Source organism: Perca flavescens, chromosome 2 (genome assembly GCF_004354835.1).
Source record: "Perca flavescens isolate YP-PL-M2 chromosome 2, PFLA_1.0, whole genome shotgun sequence".
In the NCBI taxonomy this organism is placed as follows: domain Eukaryota; kingdom Metazoa; phylum Chordata; class Actinopteri; order Perciformes; family Percidae; genus Perca; species Perca flavescens.
This window is the reverse complement of record NC_041332.1, coordinates 31,426,598-31,453,139: the sequence shown is the minus strand read 5'-3', so window position 1 is coordinate 31,453,139 and position 26,542 is coordinate 31,426,598. Positions and strand designations below refer to the sequence as shown.

Below are 26,542 nucleotides of genomic sequence, written 5' to 3'. Positions count from 1 at the left end.
ATTTTACATAAAGTGCTGTTTAACAGAATGTCCCTATTCTACAGTCAGCACACAAAAACAATCATGAAAGGAAAAGACCATTTCTGTTTAGGGGAAAAAGTGAAACTAGTTTATGAAAATCTCTCATCGTGCTCACCAGTGACAGCAGGACAAAATAATCCCAATTCCTAAATCAGTACAAAATTAGTGTTAGTGTAGAATGACATAAAAGACTTGACTCTTTTCCAGCCTTAAAATACTGAACAATATAACATGGAAACTAAAAACGGTCCTAGATTGAAGAAATGTTCTTCATGGAATTTTATTGGCCGAATGAATTAAAAAAGAGGGAGGCAAAACTGGGTCTCTATTCAAAATACTGGAATTTATGACTGCAGGAAGATAAACTTAACCACAGAACAATGTTGCCTTTCTTTGCTTATTAAAGTTAAACCAACCTTGAAAGGTTTTCATTTAGAAGCTGCAACCAACTGCAGTAACAAAGTGTTTCATTTTCTGCACATATAAACATGTTTACAATAACACATTCAATGATTATTGCCGACTCGAACATCTGCTCTTAATTGAAGTGCTGCATTATAAGAATATAATGCAAGACTTAGTTCAGGCTTTTCCCGATATTTGTTTTATTACAGAAGCAAGTTATGAAATCAACCTCAATCTAACTAATTCAATGACTACATTATGTTCAAATGACAACTTTGCCTGGTATTGCCCCTTTGGGACTAAACTCATGACATCCATGAGTCCATAACCATAAAAATAGGATGAATGAATAAACCAATGTATCAGCCTATTGGTCATTAAACCAAAAATGAAAACTAAATTGTGCCCTTTAAATTCTCATAAAACACTAAGGGAAATACCTTCAGATGGTGAATGAAAGATGGAATTGAATGCCAAAGATAAACTGGATCAAAGTTTGTGTCTACACCTGGATTTCTGCCTCTAGTAGGCTTGCAGTGAGGGGCCCTGAGTCAAGTCTGATACCCCCAACCCCGGTCTCAGAGACAACTGGTGAGGCACTGGGGGTCCTAATGGTGAGAGAAGACAGCGATGGGGAGAAATTGGGCGTCATGGCTGAAGGGGTAAGTCCTGTGTTCCTGGCTAAGGGGGAATACGCATATTTGGGATAAGAGGGCTTCCTTCTCAGGCTCGGCACACGCCCCGGCTTTCGTGGAGGTACAGTCCTAATGCCAGGCTGAGCCACTCCTGTTATAAGGGGCGGTGGGTACATGAGACAGCTTGCCTCTGCTGCCAATTCCTCACGGCCGCCTTGAAGCTCCTCGTCAGGGAGCATCCCGATATCGGTGAAAACGGAGGCCAGAGTCTGGAAGCGTGGCTCCCAGTCCAAAATGTAGTCCCAGTTGTAGCTGCCCTGCAGCTGCTCTTCTAGACACAACAGTGAAGAAAGTGAATCCGCAGAGTCTTGGGCTTCCGAGAGTAGAGGGTACCCACTCGTCCTCATGCTTTCCTCCAAATCCCTCACCGTAAGTATTGCAGGAAGTAGTCCCTCACCTCCTCCCTCTTCTTTGAAGTGGTGGAGGCTTTCTGTGCTGACCATCCCTGAGACTAAACGTTTATTGACAGATAAAATGTGCTCTGGCCCTACATCGATAGAGTTGCAGGAGATATTGTCCCCAGGTAAAGCAGAGTCTGGGATCTCCAAGACCTGGTTGCCTTGCACAGATTCGTCTCTTTTACGGCAGGGGTACTGATTAATCCACTTGATCTCCTGGTCCTCAGCGGTTTCACCTTCTGCTGATCCACGGCCGCTCGAGTCTGACTGATTGTATGGGTTCGATATGTCCCTCTTGGTCAACAAGATGCTGGGTTTCATCTCCTGCAGAGAGATGGCACTTTGGCTAATGGATCTACCGAACGAGCCTGTGCCGTGGTTCAAGTTGGCGGCAATGGCAGCTGCCTTTTTGATTGCCGCTTCCTTAATTTTGTACCTGAGAACCAATCCCACAAAAATGAGGAGGACAAGGAGGAACATGATTAGCGAGACACTCAAACTGAGCATGTGCGCATTGAGAGGCACCCCCGTGAGAGCTTCAGCGGAGCTGGAGATATTGACATAAACTATGCAGGCGGTGGTCCTGGAGGCCAATCTGGGACTACCTGCAGACACTACCAGCTCCACCATGTCCTCACTGCCATGGTTGCCTCGTCTGCGATATACAGGACCTGACACAAAAATGGCACCAACTGTTTTGTTTATTGAGAAAAACGGCGATGACTTCACAAGGGAGTACTCCACCAGCCCGTCAACCCCTCCATCATGGTCCATCGCCATCACGTAACCGACTGTCTCTCCAGCCTTGGCGTTTTCTGGCAGGATGAAATGGTACTTCTTTTGGGTGAAGACGGGACTGAACTCATCCACTCCTTTGATGGTCACCTGCACTCTCACTGTAGCTGCTTTGTCGCCTTGGTCCCTGGCCTCCACTACAAAGCAGTACTCATTCTCGCGTTCGTAATCAAAGGTCTGTCTGGTGTGAATGTCGCCTGTTAGGGGGTCGATGGCAAAGGCCTCCTTCTTCTCAGGGCTGCCACTGCCATAGTCCATGAAGCAGGAGGACACAATAGAGTAAGTGAGCTGGCCGTAAGGGCCTAAGTCATTGTCAACAGCATGGACGGAACAGGTGTGGGTAAACGCTGGGAGGTTCTCCAGCACTGAACAGTTAACAGTAGGGAACATGAAGTACGGAGTGTTATCATTAACATCCAACACTGTGATGAAGACCACTGTAAAAGTGACTTTACGTTCTTCAGATGATTCACCACCATCAGATGCCTGGATGGTGAGGGTGTATTTTGAGTCTTCCTCATAGTCAAGTGAGTGGTTGACCACCAGAAGGCCAGACTGAGGGTCGAGCTTGAGGTGACCTTTGCGGTTCCCCGAGATAATGCTGTATCGCAACAGGCCGTTAGTTCCCAGGTCAGGATCCTGAGCACTGACCTGGACCAGTCTGGTACCTACATGGCTGTTTTCACTCACTTGTGCATGGTATCCTGTGCTGGAAAAGACAGGGGCATTGTCATTGCAGTCTGTCACAGTCACCATAACGACAGCAGAGCTGTTCAGTGGAGGCATTCCTCGATCAGACACGCTCACTGTCAGCGCATAGTTCTCCGTGGTCTCACGGTCCAAAGGGTTACACAGAACAAGTTTTCCTACATTTCTCATCTGACTCTCAACCTGAACCATTTTAACTTCCAGACAGAATCGCTTCTCCTCATTTCCCCTGATGATGGCATAGTCCAAATGGGTGTTTTCGGGGCTCCAGTCTTGGTCCTCTGCAGACAGCGTCAGGAGGGTGGTGTCTGTGGCCGTGTCCTCTGGGACGGTGAGCGTGTAGATGTCCTGATGGAACAAAGGTGCATGGTCGTTGGTGTCCAGAATCAGCACATCTATGGAGGTGACAGTAGAATGCACAGGATCGCCTTCGTCTTTGGCCTCAACTAGAAGATGGATCAGGTTGCTGTTTGTGATGGCCTTCAAGGGCTTATTGGTGAAAACGGACCCTACAAGACAACACATGTGTTCGTGAGTGAATCAGTTTTATTTTTTTTATCTACAGTAATCAATATTAGAAATGGATCCAATTACTGCGCGAATGTGAAAGTTGCTCTTAGTGGCAAACCAGACAGTCAGTTACCACCAAACTCCCCTCAGTTCTATAGAGCTTTTTAGCTGCTTTTAGCTAATAGTAGTTGTTTTCCGACCCAGTGTACACTACGCCACCTGTCCAGCACCAAACTACAGACAAAGTTAGTGACTAACTAGTGAACATAGAGGAGCATCTAGCATGCTAAAGAGCCAGCTATTTCTCTCAGGAGTTGTGAGAAAGTAAAATAAAGTGATTTTTGGATTTAGGGTTGTCAGGTGGTTAGAAACATGACATGACAATAATGATGTTGCTCTATGTCTACTGGATGAGCAAATAGGTAACGGTGCCAACAAGGAACATTATATTGCAGTCAGTCACACAGACAGACATTATGCACACATTCAAACGTACATTTTATCTCACAATGAAACGGTTTACAAGGTAGAAACACTTTAGGAAAGACCTGACATCTGGCCTTACTAATGAAAAACTATAACACTCTTTTTATTAATTTAACAGATGGATAAACAAATTCACAGATTGTTCCTGGATTAGTTTCTCTTCAGATTAAGAACAATAAAACATGTCTACTTGTTTGACAATGTACTAAGAGTTAAATCTAAACTGCCGCAATGCAACATTATTCCCAGTGTGACTATTCTTTAATGAATTCCTTATGCAGACTGTAAGAGCAAAAGTTCTTCTTGGATGACAATAAAGTGTTTGTCCATCCAATTTATTGTTCCACTTCACTGCCCCTTATACTTTTCTACATGGTGACTTTATTAATTCTAAGGCTCTATTCTAAAGCAGCACCACTCATTGTTTGTGAAACAAATAGGAATGGAAAAACTGAGAGGCACCGCACCACAAAAAGCACCACATTAAATTTTTTGGATTTAGAGAGCTTCAGTTAGATAGAAGCTCATAAATCACAAGTGGAAAAGACTGGCCAAAACAGAGGAGGAGTTCAGCCTTTGCAGAATTATCTTCTTTCTTGGGTTTAGAATTAAAAAAAAGGGATATAATAGGATAGGCATGGCTCCTCTAAAGCACTTTATCTCAATGACTTCTAATTGCCTTCTCTGCTGCTTCTCTTCCCCCCTGTCCAAGGAACTCACTTGTCAAATCCAAGACTACAAAAATATAAACACAGGAGAAATATACTGCTACTGGCAGAATGAGAACTCCCAGTAACCTCTGATACTGTATGCTGCTCATAACCAGGCAGAAACTTTCTCTATGCCCTTTTCTTTGACGTGTGCCCATTTATCTTTGCCAGAAAAACTGATTTTAATGGAGGGAATAAGAGGGATGAATATGAAAATCAGAACACCAGACAGTCATAAAACTTGTAAAGCTTGAGGTAATGTGTTTTACAGAAGGATTGCAATACATGTTGGGCCATTGTTTTATCCATCTGGTGACTTCTTAACATCTCCCTTTTCTATATGTATTACAGTATACGTACAGCGAGGGTAAACTGTCAATGAGACATTCATATCGGAACTATTTCAGGATGTCTTTTCCATCAATAAAACTTTTCTTACCATTGTCAGGCTCCATGTAAAAGCCTTGTAAAGGAGATGAAAGCAGTCTGTAGGTGATCTTCCCATTGAGTTCAGAGTCTCTGTCGGTAGCCGACACTGACAAAACTAAAGTGTCTGCTGAAACCAGCTCTGACAACTCCACCTTGAAGAGAGAACAAATAATGAGTCACAGCTGCAGCAAGATCATGATGTAATGTATACTCTTTATCTAGTCAGATACCACTTTTTTTAATAAGGTTAATAAACAATTATAAACGCTTTATCACAATACAATGTTTGGGTTGCCAGGTTTGAAAAATCTATTTGGCTGGTATATGACCTGCTTCAGCAGAATTTGTCTTTAGTTAAAGGCAGACTGAGTAGGATTAGTTGGTTACAGTTTGTGAACACCATTCAAAGTTGGCCCCTTCTCCCCGGCTCAACGAGGGTTACCGTGCTCGCCAGCGAATGAAAGCCAGCCGCTTTAGGAAGGAGCTTTGGCCACATGGAGTTTTGCCTTGCTATATTTGCATTTTCGTAGCTTTCTCTTGGATGCGTGCTTACAACCTGGCACCTGGTTGCTACATTTTTATAGAGGTTGATGCCCAGAATTGTCCTGAACAGAGCAAAACAAAAAATACAGTCTCTGTAGATACAGACACTGCCACACACTTCTAGTAGCTAAAAAATGATGGGTTAGAAGGATTCTTTTTGTATGAGTATATACATGTTTGTTTTTTTAGGATAATCCTATTCATTGCGCCTTTAAAAGATCCCATGGCATGAAAATTTCACTTTATGAGTTTTTTTAACATTACTATGAGTTCCCCCCAGCCTGCCAATGGTCCCCCAGTGGCTAGAAATGGCGATAGGTGTAAACCGAGCCCTGGGTATTCTGCTCTGCCTTTGAGAAAATGAAAGCTCAGATGGGCCGATCTGGAATCTGCTCCTTATGAGGTCATAAGGAGAAAGGTTACCTCCCCTTTCTCTGCTTTGCCCGCCCAGAGAATTTGGCCCACCCATGAGAGAGAGACATCATGGTTTTCAAACAAGCAAAGTGGCAGTTGGTCAAGGCCACACCTCCACCTTGCCCCCCCTCTCTCCTCCTCAATAGCTACAGACACAGAAATGGCACATACTAAGGAAAGCTCATTGTGGGACTGGCACTAGTGGCTGTAATTCTGCACCAAGGCTGAATTTTGGGAAAGAGACTTCAGATACAGTATTAGGGCACCACTAAGGCCTATATAAAAGACACTTCAGATACAGTATTAGGGGACCACTAAGGTCTATATAAAAGCATCCAAAGAGCACCATGTCATGGGACCTTTAACTAAGGTTACTGAAGTGTGAGAACATGTTCTTTTTCATTTACTAATATTTATATTTTTCTTTGTGACCCCTAATTTTTACTTTACGGAAGTGACAGACAAAACCACTGGACTACCTCTTTAAAGACTTTGTCTTTGCCTTTCTAATAAGTTATCAAGTCTGCAGTTCATGTTACAAAGTCATCAATAAAGGATTATGCTAAAATGACTAAGTTATACTGAGGGATAATGTATCAGGCACATTGATTTTTACAACCTGGAAACCCATAAGCTGACCTTAATCACTTCAATAAAGCATTAATAACCAACTTTATACGGCAATTTATAAATCCTACCAAGGCATGCTTTAGTAGAAGGTTGTTCCTTTTGTCATTTTACAGTAACAACATGCATATACCATTTTTTAATGGCTTGGTGACACCAACCAGTTGGCCTATAACCTTTTTAACGGCAAATATATCATCTGTACCTGGTAGGAGACTTTGGTGAAGACTGGAGCATTGTCATTGACATCAAGCACTTGAACTTTGACCTCTCCAGTGGTCTGATGGAGAGAATCAGACGCCCAGACTGTCAACGTGTACTCTGTCTGCTCCTCGTAGTCCAGGGCCCGAGTCAGGGTAATCACACCAGTATATCGGTCAATAGCAAAGGGGAAATTGGTGCTACTGTTGTCTGAAAAGCTGTAGGTAATGGTTGAGCTAAGGTCCACGTCGTTTGCAGTCACCTGGGTGACCATGTAACCTGCTGGCAGATCTACAGTCAAACAGAAGACGTCAAAATAAGTCCACAAATACAGTAGTCAAAGATGACACATTCTCACTCCCATCGCGTCAAAAAGCGAGGCTTGGTCATGTGCCTTTGGCGTTTGTTGTCACTTTCTGACGCTCTGGGTCGCGAGGTACGTTTAACCGACATGCGGCACAAGAAAGGGGACAGTTAGATTTAGGAAAAGGCCGTGGGTGGGGTTACAAAAATGTACGTTTCAGTGACGCACGGGACAAGAACGGGACACGATCCTCGGTCTTCTAGGTGGAAGTCCTGTGTTGTTTGATCCATCCACCTCCCCAACCAACCTCCTTACTCGGATTTTCAGTCTTTCATATTTCTCGCTTAATGCTACGTCATCTTACATTGCCACGGCCGAGCTGCTGCTCTGCCCGGTACGTCCCGCAGGGATGCTAATGGGGGATTTTTGCACCAGTATGCGACGCTGAGAGCCACTGACCAAGCATCAGTATTTTACGAGTTGGGAGTGAGAACGGGTTGTCAAAGAACATAGACAGTGTTTATATTCAAATGAGTGTAAGAAAGAAAGCAGCAGGGGTTGATCTTACTCTCTGCTATAACCACGGGCTCCATGGGGGGGATGGCAGGGCTGTTGTCATTGACGTCCACCACTTGGACCCGGATGATGGTGGTGCTGATGAGCGGAGGGTTCCCCCTGTCTGCTGCCTGCAGAACCAGCCTGTAATTTAAAGGTAGTAAACAAATGATGCCACTCTGCATATTATGGATATTGTATTGATGTGTTATGCTAGGTTGGACATTTAGCACTCTCAATAACAGAGCTGAGCAGATATTTTAGGTATTTGTACTTTTTGACATTCTAAACTCAGTAATTCTACTTTCACATGAGAACATTTTGTGACTATTGTACTGAGGTACATTTTGAAAAGCAACTTTTGCCTTGTCAGGAAATCTGTCAGACAGCTTTCTAATGAAGAAAATATAAGCAGTGGCACAGTCATGTGCCCATTTCATTTACAGAAAACGTGTTTCACTAATTAAACTAGTAACACATTTACGAGCTTGCAAGAGCCCTGTGGCACTTACATATTCTTCTGCAATTTGCAAGTGACAATTATTCATGAAACATAATAATACTGCCATCATTTGCGATCTGCATGCACTGTAAGTAGTGTTCTCAAATCACTTTGTGAAACTGGCCCCACAGTGCAACATTGGCCCTCTCTCACTGTGACCACACACACATCAGCAGTCAACTTCCTATTTAAACTAAGTTAAATTAAATAAAGATGTCATCCCCCCATCTCCTACAAAAAATAAAACAATGATTATGTTGTTAGCATTCAATAACTACAATTGCCACAAGGGTTTGACAGTGTGGCAGAGACTCAGGGGATGTGCATTTGTTGAATGCAAACAAAATAAATGTTGATGAAATTTAACAAAAACTTTTCCAGAAAACTTTTAGCTTTGAATATGGACAAAAAAATCTTTATTAAAAAACTCACTCACGCGCTAGTGATATAGGGGCTAGCTTTGACAGGGATGGGACTCTCCATGTTATAAGTAAGAATTTACTAATCTAGTTTTGTCTTGACTATCATACATTCTAGAAATGGTTACATAATGCTTTTTTTTCATGCGAGTTGGATGTACTTGTATGAGGGGGTGATCTCGCGGTCCAACAAGACATTTGTAGCAAGAATCCCACGAACAGAGTCCAAGATGAATGCTTCGTTAAGGTTACCGGACACGATGGAGTACTCAATCTGCCCGTTCATCCCGCTGTCAGCATCAGACGCAAAAACCTGCAGAAAATATGGCCAGGGATCCATTAAATCTAGCCAATATATGATGATGATACACCTGACTAAATATATGATACACCTGCTTGGTATTTGTAATATTCATAGTTTCTACCTGCATGATGTAGGTGTTGTGCACTTGCCCCTCCCAGACAGCTGTCCTGTAGTTGCTGTGTTCAAACACTGGTGCATTGTCGTTCACATCCAGCAGGCTGATGGAGACCCTGCAGGGAGCTGTCTGCAGCCCATTGTCAGCCAGCACCACCAGATGGATCTGAGGGCTCACCTCAAAGTCCAGAGAGTTATCTTTCTGCACACGGATCTCGCCTGGATGAGAGGAAAAAGATAAGGTACGGTTATACCCCAAAAACTGTGCCAACCCAACTTTAGAGACTATATATATTTCAAGGTTGTTTTTATTAGATCAAGGGAAAATGAAAGCACAGTAATGGAAAGAAACCCATAACTTTTCATCTATTAAAAAAAAGCGTTGACAGAAGCACGTTTAGGTTCAAGATTTTGTGGTAACCCTTAAAAAAAAGTTTGTTCATATGTCAGTATAACATGTGTGCTTCATTACTTTATGTAGACATGAATCCAAAAGAAGAGTGTAGGGTAGAATATGATAAGATCAGGCAGGCAACAATCATAATTCTTTAGGAAATACTTGTATATAAACAACCAGATGAACCAGATAAGCTGTAAGGGCATTTTGAAGAGAGACACAGAAAATGAGCCCAACACGGTTGGATGAGAAGCACTTATTGGTTTTACATAAACAATGGTGATGGCTAAAAAAAAAATCTAAAGTTATTTTCTGGATGCTTTAGTGGAAAATAAAATGGATGAGTGAATGAGAATATGTACTATTAGCATAACTTAAATGATAAAAGTAAGCAGGACTTTTTTTATGCAAATACATAACAAGAATACCATCTGCTAATCATAACCAGAGAACTACAGCAACAACTTTGAATAGACGGCAAGAAAAAAAAGGGAACAAAAGCAATGTTTTTGTTTGGTTTCTTACCTGTGTGACGGGTGATGGAGAAAATATGATTCTCGTTGCCGCTAAATATGGTGTACGTGATCCTTTGTCTGCTGTTGGTTTGGTCACTGGCCTCCACTTTTGCAATCCAAGTGCCTTGACAAAGAGAGAGTGAAAGGCTTGATGAGGTTTTTGATGGTATCAGTGAAAACAGAAGGAATAGAGGTAATAAAACGTACCAGCTCTACTGTTCTCCTTGACAGTAGCGTTGTACACTTTATTTGTGAACTGTAGCCCTTCATGTTCTCCCTTCAGATGGATGAAAACCAGGCAGGTGGAGGTTAAAGCAGGCCGCCCTTGGTCTGAAACCACAACCTGCAGCTTCCTCCCGGAGAAACCTGCTCGCACTCGTCTTCTTAATGAAATCTCTCCAGACGCGCTGTTGATGTCAAACAGGTTCTCCTCATCAGACAGCATGAACTGCATAGTCCCATTGTCACCCTGGTCACCGTCTGTTGCCGTCACCGTGGTAACTATCTGGTTTGGTAGAGTCCTCATAGACACCCACGCGTTGATGGGATTCTGCTCGCAGGCCGGCACGTTGTCGTTCACGTCCTCCACCTGTATGGTCAGCGATGCCACCGAGCTCAGTGGTCCTTGAGCGCAGCCGTCGGTAGCCACAGCTCGGAGGGTGTACTGGGCCCTGCTCTCTCTGTCCAGAGACCTGGTGGTGCGGATCACTCCGGTGAACGCGTCCACTGAGAAGGCCCCCTGGCTGCTGTCCTCCGTCAGAGAGTAGGTCAGGTCCCCGTTGGACCCCTCGTCGGGATCGAAGGCGCTGACACGCAGGACCTCCGCTCCGGCGGGTAGACCCTCGCTGATGGAGGCGTGGTAGCTCTTACGGGTGAAGGAGGGCATGTTATCGTTCTGGTCCAGCAGCAGCAGCTGGAGTTGGGTGGAGGAGCTGAGCGGGGTGGGGCCGTAGTCCCGAGCCTGTATGGTGAGCGTGTAATTCTGCCTTTCCTCGCGGTCCAGGACCTGTGTGGTGCTGACAGCACCTGTGTGGCTGTTGATGGTGAAGCGACCTCTGTAGTCCTCACCTAAAGAAAAGTGGATAGGCATAAAAAGCATCAGTACGGCTTATCAAAGCTTGGCTCTTATTTTTGTAGATGTGTCCATCATTTCTATCCATTGTTATTTCTATTCCATTATGCGGTGGTGGAAGAAGTATTCAGATCCTTTAAGTACTAATACCACACTGTAAAAAATACTCTGTTACAAGTAAAAGTCCTGCATTGAAATTGTTACTTAAATAAAAGTATGTAAGTATCATCAGGAAAATGTAATTAAAAGTAAAATCCTCACATTTTAGAAACTGGAAACGATCAGTTCTGTCAATCGACTGTTTAATCAGCTAATCGTTTCATCTGTACTTGTAGGCCGTTATATTGTTGGGTAGTTTAATTTATAATAAAAAAACATTTTAGAAACGACATGTGTTTTGCGTGCAACAATCTTAATTTGTAAAGGAAATAGTAACTTAAACTGTCAGATTGATGTAGTGGAGTAAAAAAGTACAATATTTCTCTCTGAAATGTAGCGGAGTAGAAGTAGAAAGTGCCATTGTAACAGGGACATATTTGCATTTGCCTTTATCTCATTTATAATTAGACAAAATCTATTGTGGTTACTTTTGTCTTAAAATGTATCTAGTGTAAGGTAAATAGGCTATATGTTAGAGTTCAGAGCCCCTCCTTTATTTCTTCTTCGGTGGTCCTGGGACTATAAATACCTGGTGTCCCCTTTCCCTGTCCCCTTTTTGTAATACTGTTTGGGAGAGGTGAGTGTAATTTATTTTTGGCTCATTCATTATTTTAATTAATTCCATTATTTCTTGTATAATTCTGTTGATATTTTGCCCCACACTTTTATAATGTCTGTCCCAACCTTTCTACATGTTTTACGAGTTTTTAAGAGTTAGTGTAGCTATCTTAAATTTGCGGCAGAATATGTGTATATGTGTTAATGTGTGTATTGTAGCAGTTGGAGCGGGCCGTTCTGTTGCATGACGAGGTCTGTCTATTCGTGTTTGTCACCAGAATAAACAGAACTCATCCTAAGGAGATCCTGGTGTCACGGTGTGGTGAAATAATTATACACCATGCAGAATTCCCAAGGTCACACCAGGACAAGAAAAGACTCAAGTAAAGTACCTTAAATTTGTACTAAGTACAGTACTTGAGTAAATGTACTTAGTTACATTCCACCACTGCCATTACGTATAACATTTATTGCCAAAGTAATTGCTGAGATCTCGACAAAATACGACTAAATATGACATGAGCGGACAAGACGGTTCAACCGTATAATCTAAACCACTTTATTTGAAGGAAAAACCTGAAATGTCGCTAATAATCCCTTATTGAACAGAAAAACTGTGCATGCACAACTATGGAATGTATGATCGCTCAAAGTACCAGTAAGTGGGTCTGGCATGGATTGTTAATGGACAGTTTGGGTAGCTATTTTATAATTTATCTACATTTTTTCTCCCAAATAAGTTTGGCTTAGCTCAGGGTTTGTTTAAAATCTGTATGATTGCTTAGTTTCTTTACCCTTTGGAATTATTTTTTACAATGTCGATGAGTTCCAAGATCTAAGCTATTGCCTTGGTGAGTATAATGTTATTACCAATAGAAATGCCAGCCAAAACTGCCAAATCATTATCCAAATAGCTTTATATACAGAGCACTATCTGGGCTCCTTACCTAGAATGGAGTAGTGTATAGTTCCATTTTCTCCGTGGTCTGGATCAGAGGCTTGAGCAGTGTGGACCACCCCAGGAGGAAGGTTTTCTGGCAGGCTGATCTGGAAGGATGACTGCATGAACTCCGGAGGGTTGTCATTGTCATCCAGCACAGAGCACAGCACTGTGGCCGTACTCGACAGAGGCCGTGTGCTGCTGTCACGAGCCTGCACTGCAGACAGGAATCAAAAAAGGACTTCACACTAGAAATCTCTGCATCATTTTATTCAATTTTGATGGTCCTGTGATGTCAATAAGTCAATGCTTTTTCCTGCTCACAAAAAACAACCAGCGTTTCCACCAGTTCAACGGTTGTTTCAATTAACTCTGTTTTGGCATTTTGCATTTATTAGATCGCTCACAACAGAGATGAAGACAGGAAATGGTTAGTGGGAGAGAGATATCACGTGTAACAAAGCTGGAATCAAACCCGGGTCATTGCCATCAAGTATATATGTGTCTTAATGGTGTTAACCACTTGGCCATCATGACGCCCCCCTTGATCTTTGGTTGTTATTTACTTCCTGGACGTGACTAAGGGTTTACCGCCATGCTAGCATGTCTGTGAGGCTGTACTTTGAGCTAAATGCTAACATCAACATGCTCACAATGACACCAGTAACATGCAGATGTTCAGCGGGTAAATGTTTACCATATTTACCATGTTCACCATCTTACAGTAGCATGTTAGCATGCATACATTGGCTAATTAGCACTAAACCGCAAAACAACTCCGGTTAATGACATTAGATTTTGCAGGTATTAGGTCATAAACCAAAGTATTGGAGAAATTAATGTTTTGACGTGATGGTGATTGACAAAGTTATTAGGGTTCATGCTCTGGGGAACATGGATATTTCTACCAAATATGAAGAAGAATCATCCAAATTATGTTGAGATATTTGGACTGAAGTGGTGGACCGGTCAAAATAACGAACTACTGACATTGCCATTCCATAGAGCCATATCGAAAGCACAACTATATATGAAAAACAGCTATTGGTAAACAGCTCAAAGAGGCCACAGACTCTTATTATAATAGTTCGACAGTAATGTAGTGTAGGCTATATATTGAAAACACAAGTATTACAAGTGACAGTGTATGGAAATATACAGTTTCGCTCAGCAGTCTCAGTCTCTTAACACCAAAATGACTGAACGGTTTTTTAATAGCATGGCAGACCCTAAGAATAAAATAAACAATCCTGTCAACGTATTCTGCGACAGCTTTGAATACACACTGAGAAGAACTTAGTATTTTATTTCTTTCCAAATGCATCTACAGCCAGAGAAAATGGTCCCTACATATTTTGGTATTTCCCAATAAGCCCTGCGGGATTCTGGCACAACTTCAAGACATTCAGGCTTTCCGGTTATTATATTTTGTTATTATATTTAATTGTTCATCATACTGCTGACTGTACAAATATTACGATAAAACATCTGAAAGCAGTTTATCACTAAACACTGCTGAATAGCCTGAATGTAATTGCCGCGTGTGCCCACGAGAGTCTAAAGCAAACACTTCAAAAGGCAGAGGGTGCAGTCAGTAGAGGTTAGATATACTGTAGCTCAGCCCTTTAAAAGTCATCTGTTTCCTTAACATAAATCAATCTGCTGAATTATGTTGCCCTCATACAAAAGACCTTGCATTCTTTATGACTTTGGCTGTGAAGCATGTCAAGAGAGAAGGTAGAGAATGAGAAACAGAATGAGAGAAATATCTGTGTTTCATAGAGATTTTATATGTTTAAGCAGCTTCAGGCTTTAGATATGTTTTATAACCCTTCAGAAGGAAGATCTGAGCCAAGTATTGACTTAAATGTGTTGCCAAGCAGGAACATTGTACAAAGAACAGAATCACAGGCTTTCAAAAAGTTGGTTTATATCTTCAGTTTGACACTGGAGATGTTTTTCATTCAGGAAAGGGATGATAAAGGTCTATCTGGTCAATACAAACTTTAAACTCACGTCAACGCAATGCAGACTCTAAACCTGTGTCCATCTGGTCATTATGAAACTAACTTCTGCCTGTTGAGTTTTTTTTCCCTCACTAATCAGCACCTGATTGTGATTGATTGTCACTACTTTTTACAACTTGAAAAAAACCTCCAACTGTTTTCTCCCCTGACCCCAGGCAATGCAATATGCCACTCTGATTAATTTCCGCCAAGAAAACACAATATGCAATAAATCACTCACTCACCTGCTGAGCTGAATCAGACCAATCCTGACACACTGCACCGTTATGTCCATTAGGGGTGAAAAAAAAAAAAAAAAAAAATCGATACAGGAAAGTATCGCGATATTTTCTTTGGCAATACTGTATCGATACACAGACGCCAAATATCGATCTTGAATTATATATGTGTTGGTCAGTTTGTCTGCTTGACAATCCCATTTTGCAGCAATAAAATAGAAGTGAGATGAACAAACAGAGAAATGTATCTTTTTAGATAAAACAGATGTTGACAAAGTTTCCCTTTGGGGACATCATTTGAAATTGGGAAAAATTTGAAGTTGGAAAAAAGGTATCATATTGCAATATAATCACAGAATATTGCAATATGTTTTAAATTGCAATAATATTGTATCGTGACATAAGTATCGTGATATTGTATCGTGAGACCTCTGCTGATTCCCACCCCTAATGTCCATGTGGCTCCAAGATGGCGGTTTCAACAAGTGTCCTACTCATTAAATAGGTGGCCTTTGCTGTGTGATGTAGTGCCACTGCTTGATTTCCATAAAGCTTAGTAAGCTTAAAATCATATTTATGAAACGTTCTCTGAAGTGAGCGGAGGCACGCTTTATTTCAGGTGAGGCCCGGGAGCTTCTGTGGGAAACCCTGTTCAACGTCCATGTGTTTTCACTAGAAGAATAACCCCTTGAGAGGAATCATCAAATTTTTGAGGGGGTCCTTAAGACAAATATACAGAAGATACAAAAACACAAAATACATTCACACATACACACAACACTCCCAAGCCTAACTACTCCCAACAGCACTATTTCTCTCCACACTTCTGTGTGTCTCAGGTGTAACAGGTTTGAACTGCGAGTGTGTGTTACCTCTGAGAGGGAAGTGCTGCTGCTGCTCTCTGTCCAGGTAGGAGGTGGTGGTGATCAGACCGGTGTAAGGGTTGATGCTGAAGAGCTCGTAGCCGGGACCGGGCAACAGACTGTACCACACACCGGCATTCTCCTCTGGGGGAGGAACACACAAGGTTAATGTATGTTTCACACGCTCTTCAGAACTGTGAACACTGTTACAGACCTCGAAACAAATCCTCATTTCATGGAATGTGAGGGAAACAACTAAAAATAAGCAGGGAAAACCCCACAAACACAACCTCTTTTTACGTTACCTCGGCCTTATCTGTAGAATTGCTGTATATTTGATATATAGCTCTGTATAGAAATCTTTTTTAATTTGAATGTAAAGTCTAAGCTTATTCCACATACCCTTCCACGGTGATTAGAAATCTATATTGCCTTTGTAAGAAATAAGAAAAAGCAGTCAATAAACACATTTTCATCCATTAGCTTTTTTTCATGTCAAAAAAAAAAGTTAAGTTAAGTTTTCTGTCAATCTTAGCACTCACATCAGTCCTGAGGTTGAGTTTAGCACCTCATCAGGTCAGTTCATGTTTAAGGCTGCTTACATTTCTGACGAGCCTTATCTGATGCCAAATTGAAAACAGAACCATGGGGTATAGTAAATCACACAATGTCTTGTGTCACCTTTCAAAAAACGGACAGGGGAGCAAAACCTTAGTCTGGCAGCCACACATTAAAGGGTAACTAACGTTTTTTTTTCAACCTGGGCCCTATTTTCCTATGTTTTTGTGTCCAAGTGACTGATGGGAACAACAACCTTTGACATTGGTCCAGTATTAAGCGAGATCACTGCAGTCGGCAGCAGCGAAACAAGCTACAATGGAAGTTAATAGGGCAATTGTCCAGCTTGTATTTACCTTCACAAAAGTGTTCTCTTGTTTTCTTGAAGAAAATGTTTTTTTTTAATTTGAGTAAAGCAATATTTATGCTGTTGTATGTCGGGATAATAACATTACTGCCAATGGTTCTATAACTGGATTGACTCCCAGTTCATAAGAAACGTGTTTTTAGCCGTCTTAAAAGTGTGTTGAGTGACCATTTATGGATGCCAAGACGCTCCACAGCATAATTTGGAAGGATTTTTTGTGCACATAACTGAACTTGAATGATATTTGCTTGTTTCCTATATGGGTTGTATTTTTTACCATCATTACTCTGTATATTTTAGTTTAATTTCATATATATTGCCTTGTTTTTAGGTGCATCACTTGATTATCTGCCCTTCATTTATTACTTATTAATTGATCAGCGGTTTTAATAATTGTAATTATCGTTAAGTAGGTTCTTGCCGCTCAGCTGCACTAACGTCCTTTAGGCCAAAACACGTGTTAGTTTGTGTGCTAGCGTTCCTACTGTAGTGGGAGTATGTCTGACTTAGTTATGACCAAACTAGTCTCCACTCTGGGGATTAATAAAAGTTATCTAATTTCAAATTTCTCCTTTTTGGTTTCGGATTTCTTTTCCTTAAAAGGAGAACACAGAGTAAGTGAATTACAAATGTACATAGCAGATACTGTATGTATCGTCACTGTCAGGCGAAATCCTTGTTATGTCCAAAACCGTTGCTTTGCAGGAAATTGAAATTTGCAGGCTCATTTGAAAACTTAATATTTAGCCATATACCTTTGACGAAGTCATATAAAATCGCCTCATCACTGTTTAAATATTTGTACAACCCACAGACCGACGTAAAGGATGATCAATAACACAAAAAAACAACTAGAGACAAAATATAGAAATACAAGGTTTCTGGTTGGAAACAAGGTTCCAGCAAAAAAGAAAAAAAGTAAATAAAAAAAAAAAAAAAAAAAAAAGAGGGACCAGCATTGGAATGTCCTAATGCAAACATGTACATGGTAAGTCTGGTGTGATGATTGAAAGTAAGTATGAATACTAAAACTGTATCTGTTCCCCTGTGACCTAAAGGACAGCACAGGTACTCTTTAAAAAACTCCCTCCGAACATTAACATTTGCTGAACAAAGTGAAATCCAGGCCGCGCAGAGTAACACAAAGGTTAGCTGTCACACTCGTTGATATTGCACTTCTCCTCTGACTGCCTCCGACACATGGAAACTGGACGAGGACGAGGCGATTTGAGGAGACAGATGAAAACACGGCGCCTATTGGCACAGATGGCTTGGATTATGGAAATCATCATGAGACAGGACCTGTCAAATTTCCCAGAGGAGCTGTGTGCTTGCTGTTCTTGGACAATTCTCACCCCCCAAGAATGTTAGTTCACATCAAAACCCCTCCTGTACAGATCCTCCTGCCACATGGACCTCCACCTCCAGCATTTAAAAAAGGACTCGTACTGTCAACACGGTGAGACGGAGTGGGATTCAGGAGGCCCCGCGCGCAACATGTTCAAATAAACGGGACCGATTGTGTAGATTTGTGAATATGATTGGAGTGAGATGAATGAGATTTGCTGGGACGTACAGTGAACGTAGTACATGGAAAAGACACAGATGGAACAACGCAAGAGGGCAGGGGGTCGGTTTCAATTAAGCTGCTAATGGAGTGAAACAAAACAGACGATAACCTTGATTCACTGCGGCGGTGAAGTTTAACCAAAACACGGCAGGGCGAGCTGCTGCTCAACTGTATTTTGTCATGTGGTACTATGCTTTAAAGATAATACAAATCAACGGTTATACTACTGCTGAAACTGAGAAATGTTGAATGGGAATTTCCTCTTCGAGCCATTTAGAGTTTGAAATATTACAATGCTACAGAAAAGGAAAAGAGACATTTAATGTTTTCATAATTTATGAAAAAGAAATACCATTATTTAGGGGCTTGTTTATGAGTTTAATTTTATGGTTTGGGTTTTAAGCATATTGAGTTTGAGGGTTTGAGGACACGTGCTAGTGCTGCCATCTAGGCACTATGGAGGCATACTGCCATCTCCCCTACCAAAGGAGGACTATTTCAGGCTAAACTCCAATGCTACTGGATGAAAACTGCAGCTCATCTAACAGTCTCCAAATAGAACATGACTGAGATTTTAGGGCAATAAAGACATATCGCTTTGTTTTCTCAACATTTTCAAGTCTCTCAAATAAATCTTTATCTATATAGCGCAAAACCACACACTTTTTTTGTTTTTTTTCAACCTTTACAACATGCAACATCCTCTATCCTTAGATCCACAGCTCTGATAATGAAAATAAGGAAAAAGCTCCAGAAAAATCAGCAGAAGGCAGATTCAAATCTAATTCAGCTGCCAGTAACTGGAGCTGAGGTGTTGCTGGGTCCTTTCTGGTTCTTAGTTCATTCATTTTATTCTTTATTTTCCCCAAACAAAAAAACAAGCATGCTACCTCAGAATTTGCATCTAGCCAAACATATACATGTATATTTTTTCAAATCACTGTTAGAAAGACTTGAGATGTGGCTGCCCTTTTTAAGTTAATAAGAAAACCTTACTTTATCCGCCTGCACAAAAATAAAATAAAACGATCTGTAACTGTTGTTTTGAGAGAAAAAAAGGCTAAACTTAATTACTAGTGCCCCCCCCACAGCGTTTAATCACATCTCATGGTCTTCCTCGGCAAGTGGAGTTTGCCAAGTTGCCATGGAGTTGGTTCAGTTGTCATCGTCTGTGAATGTTTATGCCAAATTTTGGTCTTGAAATTTTCTGTCACAAGTTACGAAAATGTGATTTGGAAAATCTGTTAAAAAAAAAAAAAATGGAGCTAAAACAAATAGTCGATTTATCTCTTTTTTTTTTTTTTTAAGCAAAACTGATCCAGCTTCTTAATTGTGAGGATTTGCTGCTATTATTCACCTTATATGATAATAAACTTACTATCTTTATTCCTTAGGAGAAACGAAACATCTGGATCATCATCATATGGGCCTTTGAAAACTGTTATGGGCATTTTTCAATTATTATTTTTTTTTTTACATTTTAGGAACGAAACAATTAAATTAAATAATCACTAAAACAAAACGAATGCCTATTTCCCCCCATTATTTACTTTTATATGAAAACCTCAACTCATAAGTAAACCATAAAGATGCTGATAATTATTACCTGAATCCTTATCAGTGGCAGAGACCCTGATCACCGGCTCTCCAGGGTCTCTGTTCTCCGCCACGCTGGCGTTGTAGCTGCTCTGACTGAAGACGGGGGTCTGGTCGTTTACATCCCCCACCTCCACCGTCAGAGTCTGGGTGGAGGAGAGCGAGGGCAGGCCGTGGTCCACTGCCCGGACGCTCAGGCGGTGGAAACGTTGCGTCTCATAGTCCAGAGGGGCCGAGAGAAACAAGAGGCCTGTAGAAGACGGAAGAAGATGAACTTTGAGCGTGATGGTTTCTTCATCTTTCAAGCAGAAGTGGCTTCGAATTTTCTGGAGTTAATGCAATAAATGGAAACACCATGCAGCTTTGTCAGAATGTTTTTTTTTTTTTTTAAGTAACTTTTACCCTTAATTGTTTATTATTTAGTCACAAATAATAAGAAAATGATTAAACCAAAAATGTAAACCAGACCAATATTGGATTTTAGAAGCCAAAACCAACATGAATATTTGAGTGTGACAATATATCAGCTAATATTAATTCCTCTTACAAGCACATTACATTAACATTATTTTATAAGGATCCCTTAAACTTATGTTTTTTTTTTTAAATAAAGAATAACACAATATGTACTGACTGGGAAATTTTACAGTAGAAAATAAAAATGTGTCAGTGCTTCCTGGTGGGCAAAGTATGTAATAGAAGAAACACTACTTTAAAATGTTCTGTCTAGTCCGCCGACACACGGCAAAATGGATATAACAGCAGTAAGCTAATATCTTTTTAAAGATAATTTTTTTCGGCATTTTAGGCCTTTGTTTGTATAGGACAGCTTAGACTTGAAAGGGGAGAAAGAGAGAGACGGAATGACATGCAGCAAAGGGCCGCAGGTCGGAGTCGAACCCGCGGGCGCTGCGTTGAGGAGTAAACCTCTATATATGGGTGCCCACTCTACCAGGTGAGCTACCCTGGTGCCCAGCAGTAAGCCAATATCTGATGATATATCAGCCCGCCATCATTAATTCATTAGTCTATATCAACGACGTTTCATTTCTGGGATTGTTCAGGTGCTGCCGGAAAATCCGCTGGATGTCACTCATTTTCAGCTGGATAACCGCCACCTTCCGCTTTCTTTGTGTCGTAATTCTAAACTCCGGTGGATTTCTGAGGACTATGGTTAACTGCTCCTCAGATCTCTGCAGGGTAAATCCAGACAGCTAGCTAGACTATCGTACACACGTTCCACCAAAACAAGGTCCTTCCCGAGGCTATTTTGCAGCGGCACCGTTGCTCCGTCCGGCGCTTGGCGCCGCCTAGGACGATTATGATTGGTTTAAAGAAATGCCAATAAACCAGAGCACGTTTTTCTCCCATCCAAGAATGCTGTGTTGACTAGCCAGACCCTCCTCCGCAGCGCCGTGGAGGAAGGTCTGGCAATGCGAGACTATTCATGCATTAGTCCTGCCCTGTAAGAATCCTACCTGTTTTCTCCTCCAGTGTGAAGAATCCTTTCTCGTTTCCAGCCACGATGACGTAGGAGACAACCCCGTTTTCCCCCAGATCTCCATCTATGGCCTTAAAATGATGCAGCAGACTCCCCACCTCTGCATCCTCCATCACCTGAACTGCGTCTGCCGATATGAACACCGGCCGGTTGTCGTTCACATCCAGCAGGAACACCTGAGCCGTCACGGACGTCCGTTTGCGCTCGGCCTTCCTCTGCGCCTGGTCCGTCGCTGTTACAGTGAAGGCAAAGCTGGGGTTGGTCTCGCGGTCTAAAGGTGCTGTCACGGTCAGGCTCCCCGTGTGAGGGTTGATCTGAAAAGGGAAGCGGGATGAAGAGCTGCCGAGTTGCGGGTCAAAGGTCAGGGAGTAGCGGAGGGCGCTGTTGGGAAAGGTCCCGTCAGCATCTCGGGCATGAAAAGCAAACGCCAGCGATCCGACCGGAGCGTCCTCCCACAGGCCGTACACCACCAGTTTATCAGGGAACCAGGGCGTGTGGTCGTTCACATCCTCCACTATCACGCTGACCAGCACGGACACGTTGCCTCCAGGAGCCAGGCCTACGTCTTCAGCTCGGACCTTGAGGAAGTACTGCATGGCCGCCTCGTAGTCCAGCGGCTGGTTGATATATATGTCACCGGAGGAGCTGTCGATGCCGAAGTGAACGCTCCCGTCGCCCTCAGAGATGGAATAGTGGAACCTCCCAGCATAGGAAACAGCGGCAGAGCCGATAACCGTCGCCGGCTCCGTGTCCTCTCTCACCGTGAAACGTCTCATAGTTTGGTGGTCAGAGCGGCCATACAGAGCCTCCAATCCGTAAACCTGCAGGTGGAATACATACACTGTAATACTGTAAAAGATTTCAAACTGCACGGCAAAACTATAGCAAGTCACAACACCGGGAAGAATTAAAAAAGGACCAAAAAATGCCATGAAGCGGAAAAAATCTCCCAGAGGTGGTGATTTGGAAAAAAAAAAAACATCTGGATGTTGGATCAACATGAACAATGTTTCACCCCCACAGTCTAAATGAAGACTTTGATAATAAAAAAAATGTCTCCCCCTGGTGCCAAACTCAGGCTACTTGGCTAAATCCAAACACTGTGCTCATTTTCTGTCTCTGTACATTTGTAAAAAATGTGTATTGATATAGATAATATATAGCCTATTTTAGGATGATTACTTGTTTTTATTCGTAAAGTGGATTATTTTGGATACAATGGGAGTTTTTTTGTATCATGTCATATGAAGCTATACTGACATTTAGGAGCTGGCTACCTTTCTTCTTTCCCTTGAAGAGATCTCTGGGGCAAAGTCCCCGTGCAAAGTACTACGGTACCGTTATCATTTTAAAGTCACAGAGTCACATGACAAGATACAAGCAGTGAGCAATGAAGACATTCTTAACATGTTTTTAAAGAGAAAAGCATGAAAAAAATAACTGGGTCTTGAATTCCAGATCTACAACCAATGAGTATGAAAATGTACATTGGGCGTAAGCTCTTGAAAATGCATGCAGAAACTGATGGCTGTTTCTTCTGTGGTATTTGTCTGATTATTCTGAAATAATAATAACAGACAGAGGGCAAAGTGTTTTGAAAAAACGATGTATGAACTAAACAAACTATAGTTTGTTGATTTGGAAAACAGAAAATGTAAAAAAAAATGGCATTTGTGTGGTTCCAATGTTGTACAACAAATACAATCCCAAGAAACCCAAAGGTTAAATCATATAAATAAAATATCATTCATTCAACAATTTAATCTCTGAAACGGAGTCCAGCAGCAGTCACACAGTAGTATGAATTGAAAAGGGATGAGTGTACCTGTACATGGATGACTGCAGTGTCCTCTAGAGGTGTGGCTCCGCTGTCTGTGGCAGTTACTTTCAGAGTGTAGTACGGTTCGGTGTTCTGGGTGAACGGCTCTGTTGTTCTGATGTCTCCACTCTCACTGTCAATCTCAAAGTGTCCAAAACCCTCATCCTCTGAATCAGCCCAGAGAAACACAAGATGGTGATACTCAGGAACTCATCAATAATACTCTAACAGTCAAAGTGCATTCTGTACTTAGCTCACCTGTGACCAATGAGAAGGTGACTGTTCCATTTTCTCCTGCATCTAAATCTTTGGCAAACATGTTGGTCACCATGGAACCTGCTGGCAGACCAGCCCATATCTGCAGCAAAGACAGGAACACGTGTGTGAATTTTCTTTTTTCTTCATAAATGGATCTTCGAGGGATTTAATCCCTTGCACAACAAACGAGGCAAAGCAAGCGGTGTGCGTGTTGCTTCCTACTCATCTTGAATTCAAAGTTCGGGTGAGAACAGGGAAATAAATCAATCAAGAATGATGAAAGAGCTTTAGAAATCCACTCTTACAAAAGGTGAAAAACAACATAACCTTTTTGTTGTAATTTTAGCGTTTCCTCCCAAGTCATTTTTTAAAGTGCTGTAATCGCTGTTAGCTATATATAATCTAATCTATCAAAGGAAATTTTCCCGTCTCCCAGGATCACACATGCTCTTGCAGTACAATATACAGGTAAGGTTCCCAACATGTTTACCTGAACATTAAGCTCTTTGCTGGCAGGCAGGTGTGTAAACTGTGGAGTGTTGTCATTGATGTCAGTGACCAGGATGTGAGCGGTGGCGGTGGCATTGAGCCGAGGGTGGCCCTGGTCTGTCACCATCACCTTCAGACTGTGCTGGCTGTGCTGCTCGCGGTCCAACGCCACCCAGTTCATAATCTCACCTGGACGGGTCCAGAGAAGGGACAGAAAGGTGAGGACGCGTATCAGTACAGCCTACATATGACCAGAGCTGCACGATATGAGGAAAATATATTTGTTCCTGTTTCTGTATTTATTGTTTATTCTTATTCATGTTTAGTGTTTTGTGTGTGTGTATGCAGCAATCACCAAGGCAAATTCCACGCAGGGTTACTACTGTGGCAATACACTCGTCTCTGATTCTGATTCTGATCATGGTAACGATATTACTTGCGATAAATTGACAGATAATAAAGTGTACTCAGTGCTGCCTTTCTGCTGCTTTCAGTATTCTGCTAAAATACAACAAATTGCTTGTTGAATTAAAAAACCCCGAAAGAAAATCATTTCCAATTTTTTTTTTTTTATTAAACAAATTGAATTGAACATAAAATGCACCAAAAAAAGAAAGTATGACAGATACATTTTAAAGTGCGGTTTTCTACTTGTATACTCTCTTTCAACAAATTCTAAAAAATCTTGTCTTTTGCGATATGTCGCAGCCTTTTTGCGATGTTGCGTTTATTGCGCGAGTTGATATCGCGATGACGATAATACAAACGATATGTTGTGCAGCCCTCCCTATGACCTCGAGGTGGTGTTATTAATGTCAATGCTTTTACCTGTTTTAGTGTTGATGCGGAAGAACTTCCCATCTGTGAGCAGGATGTAGGACAGCTGGGCGTTTTTCCCAGAATCCTTATCCACAGCTTTGACGGTTCCCACCAGGCCTTGGGGCGACGAGCCCTCTGAAACGGTGAAGTAGTAGACCTCGCTGCTGAACACCGGCGGATTGTCGTTGATGTCCAGCACCAGCACTATCACCGTGGCTGTCGCTGTCACGTTGGCCAGAGAGGCCTCCCTGGCTGTGGCCAACACTCGAAAACGAAACGCGGATTCCGTCTCGTAGTCCAGATTGTGGGAGAGATACAACCATCCGGTCTTTGGGTGAACCCGAAACGGAGCTGGAGGAAACCCGGCGTCTGCCTCCAGGGAGTAGTCGAGGCCCGAGTTCGACAGGTGAGCCCCCCGGCTCCGGTGCGCTCTCACCTGGATGACCCTCGAATCTTTCCTGTAGCCCTCGCCTATCTCAACCTGGTAGACCAACGTCTCAAAGGCGAGGCTGTCTTCCGCGGCTGTGCGGTCCACGTTGACAGCGAGCGTCAGCGTAGAGCTCAGGGAAGGCTCGCCTTCGTCTTTAGCTACGATTTCCAGGCTGTACCTCTGCTGATGACCCGCCTGCAAACTCTGATTTAACGTAACCGTCCCGAGGTTGCGGTCGACAACAAACGTACCATTTCTGTGATTTTTCAGGTGATACTGCACCCTGCCGTTGGCACCGCTGTCGTAGTCGTGTGCGTGCGCGATGAACAACACTGTCCCCGGCAGTGTGTTTTGGGACACCGTGATGCTGTCGCTGAGTTTGGGGAAAACGGGAGCGTTGTCATTAACGTCAGCAATAGTGATGTTGACCTGGGTGGTGCTGTAAACTGGAGAGGAGTCAGTGTAGGACTGTAGAACCAGCAGGGCGTACGGCTGCGACTCGTGGTCCAGAGGTTTGACGTTGCTGATCAGGCCGGACTTTGGGTGAATGGAGAACAAACCCTGAGGATCGCCAGAGGAGATTCGGTAGGACACCGGTTCTGAATCTGTGAAGACAAAAGAGTTTTTATTGATACATAATCAACTAAACACTAGAAGGGTCAGTTCTACTAAATTGTAAACTAACATTTTAACTTCCCTAACTTACCTTTATTGGTTGCATTTGGCTATGCTGATAGTTTTGGTTTTATTTGTCCAGACTTTTGAGATATTTTTGCCTCTTTCCCAAAACAATGGATGTGAGTGGAATTTTTGTTTGCTATTTTTTTATTATTATTATTATTTTTTGTTCACAAGAAAAAAAGAATTCAAAATGAAAATGGATGAAATGAAAATTAATTCAACATGTCGTTCCAGAAACTGTTAAAGTAAGGTGTAGTTGTCATTTACCATCTCAAAAGTTGAGATTAAGAGATAGAAGACAAAACTTACTAAATGTACACTGGCACGTATCATAGTTGAAGAAAAGAAAAGGGAAAAAGAATTTTAAAAAGTATAAAATAAAAAAATATGATTTATTAAATTAATATATATTAAATAAAAGAACAAAAAAGGCAAAGAGAAACATAACTGCAACTTAAAACGAGTGTATTCTTTTTTTAGTCCAATCTAGTCAAGGATCACCACACTCTGCCTTGTTAAACTGGTGAGTTTAAAAACCAACACCATCTGAGTAGAGTTACACTCA

The 26,542-nt window shown here is 42.0% G+C and overlaps 1 protein-coding gene across 2 annotated transcripts in view; it reads right to left on the bottom strand.

Annotated features, from left to right (window-relative positions):
- dchs2 (dachsous cadherin-related 2) overlaps positions 1-26,542 on the bottom strand; it is a 43,416-nt gene continuing 16,874 nt past the window's right edge. For both annotated transcript variants that reach the window (XM_028592980.1, XM_028592971.1), the window contains 16 exons: positions 24,876-25,901; positions 24,049-24,236; positions 23,559-23,658; positions 23,307-23,467; positions 21,459-22,302; positions 19,991-20,230; positions 15,899-16,033; positions 12,789-12,998; positions 10,260-11,120; positions 10,063-10,176; positions 9,148-9,359; positions 8,884-9,035; positions 7,815-7,945; positions 6,947-7,233; positions 5,168-5,309; positions 1-3,531 (listed from right to left, as the gene is read on the bottom strand). In XM_028592980.1, coding sequence (XP_028448781.1) covers positions 929-3,531; positions 5,168-5,309; positions 6,947-7,233; positions 7,815-7,945; positions 8,884-9,035; positions 9,148-9,359; positions 10,063-10,176; positions 10,260-11,120; positions 12,789-12,998; positions 15,899-16,033; positions 19,991-20,230; positions 21,459-22,302; positions 23,307-23,467; positions 23,559-23,658; positions 24,049-24,236; positions 24,876-25,901 — 7,406 coding nt within the window. In that variant the 3' untranslated portion in view covers positions 1-928. The remainder of the gene's footprint in view (positions 3,532-5,167; positions 5,310-6,946; positions 7,234-7,814; positions 7,946-8,883; positions 9,036-9,147; positions 9,360-10,062; positions 10,177-10,259; positions 11,121-12,788; positions 12,999-15,898; positions 16,034-19,990; positions 20,231-21,458; positions 22,303-23,306; positions 23,468-23,558; positions 23,659-24,048; positions 24,237-24,875; positions 25,902-26,542) is intronic.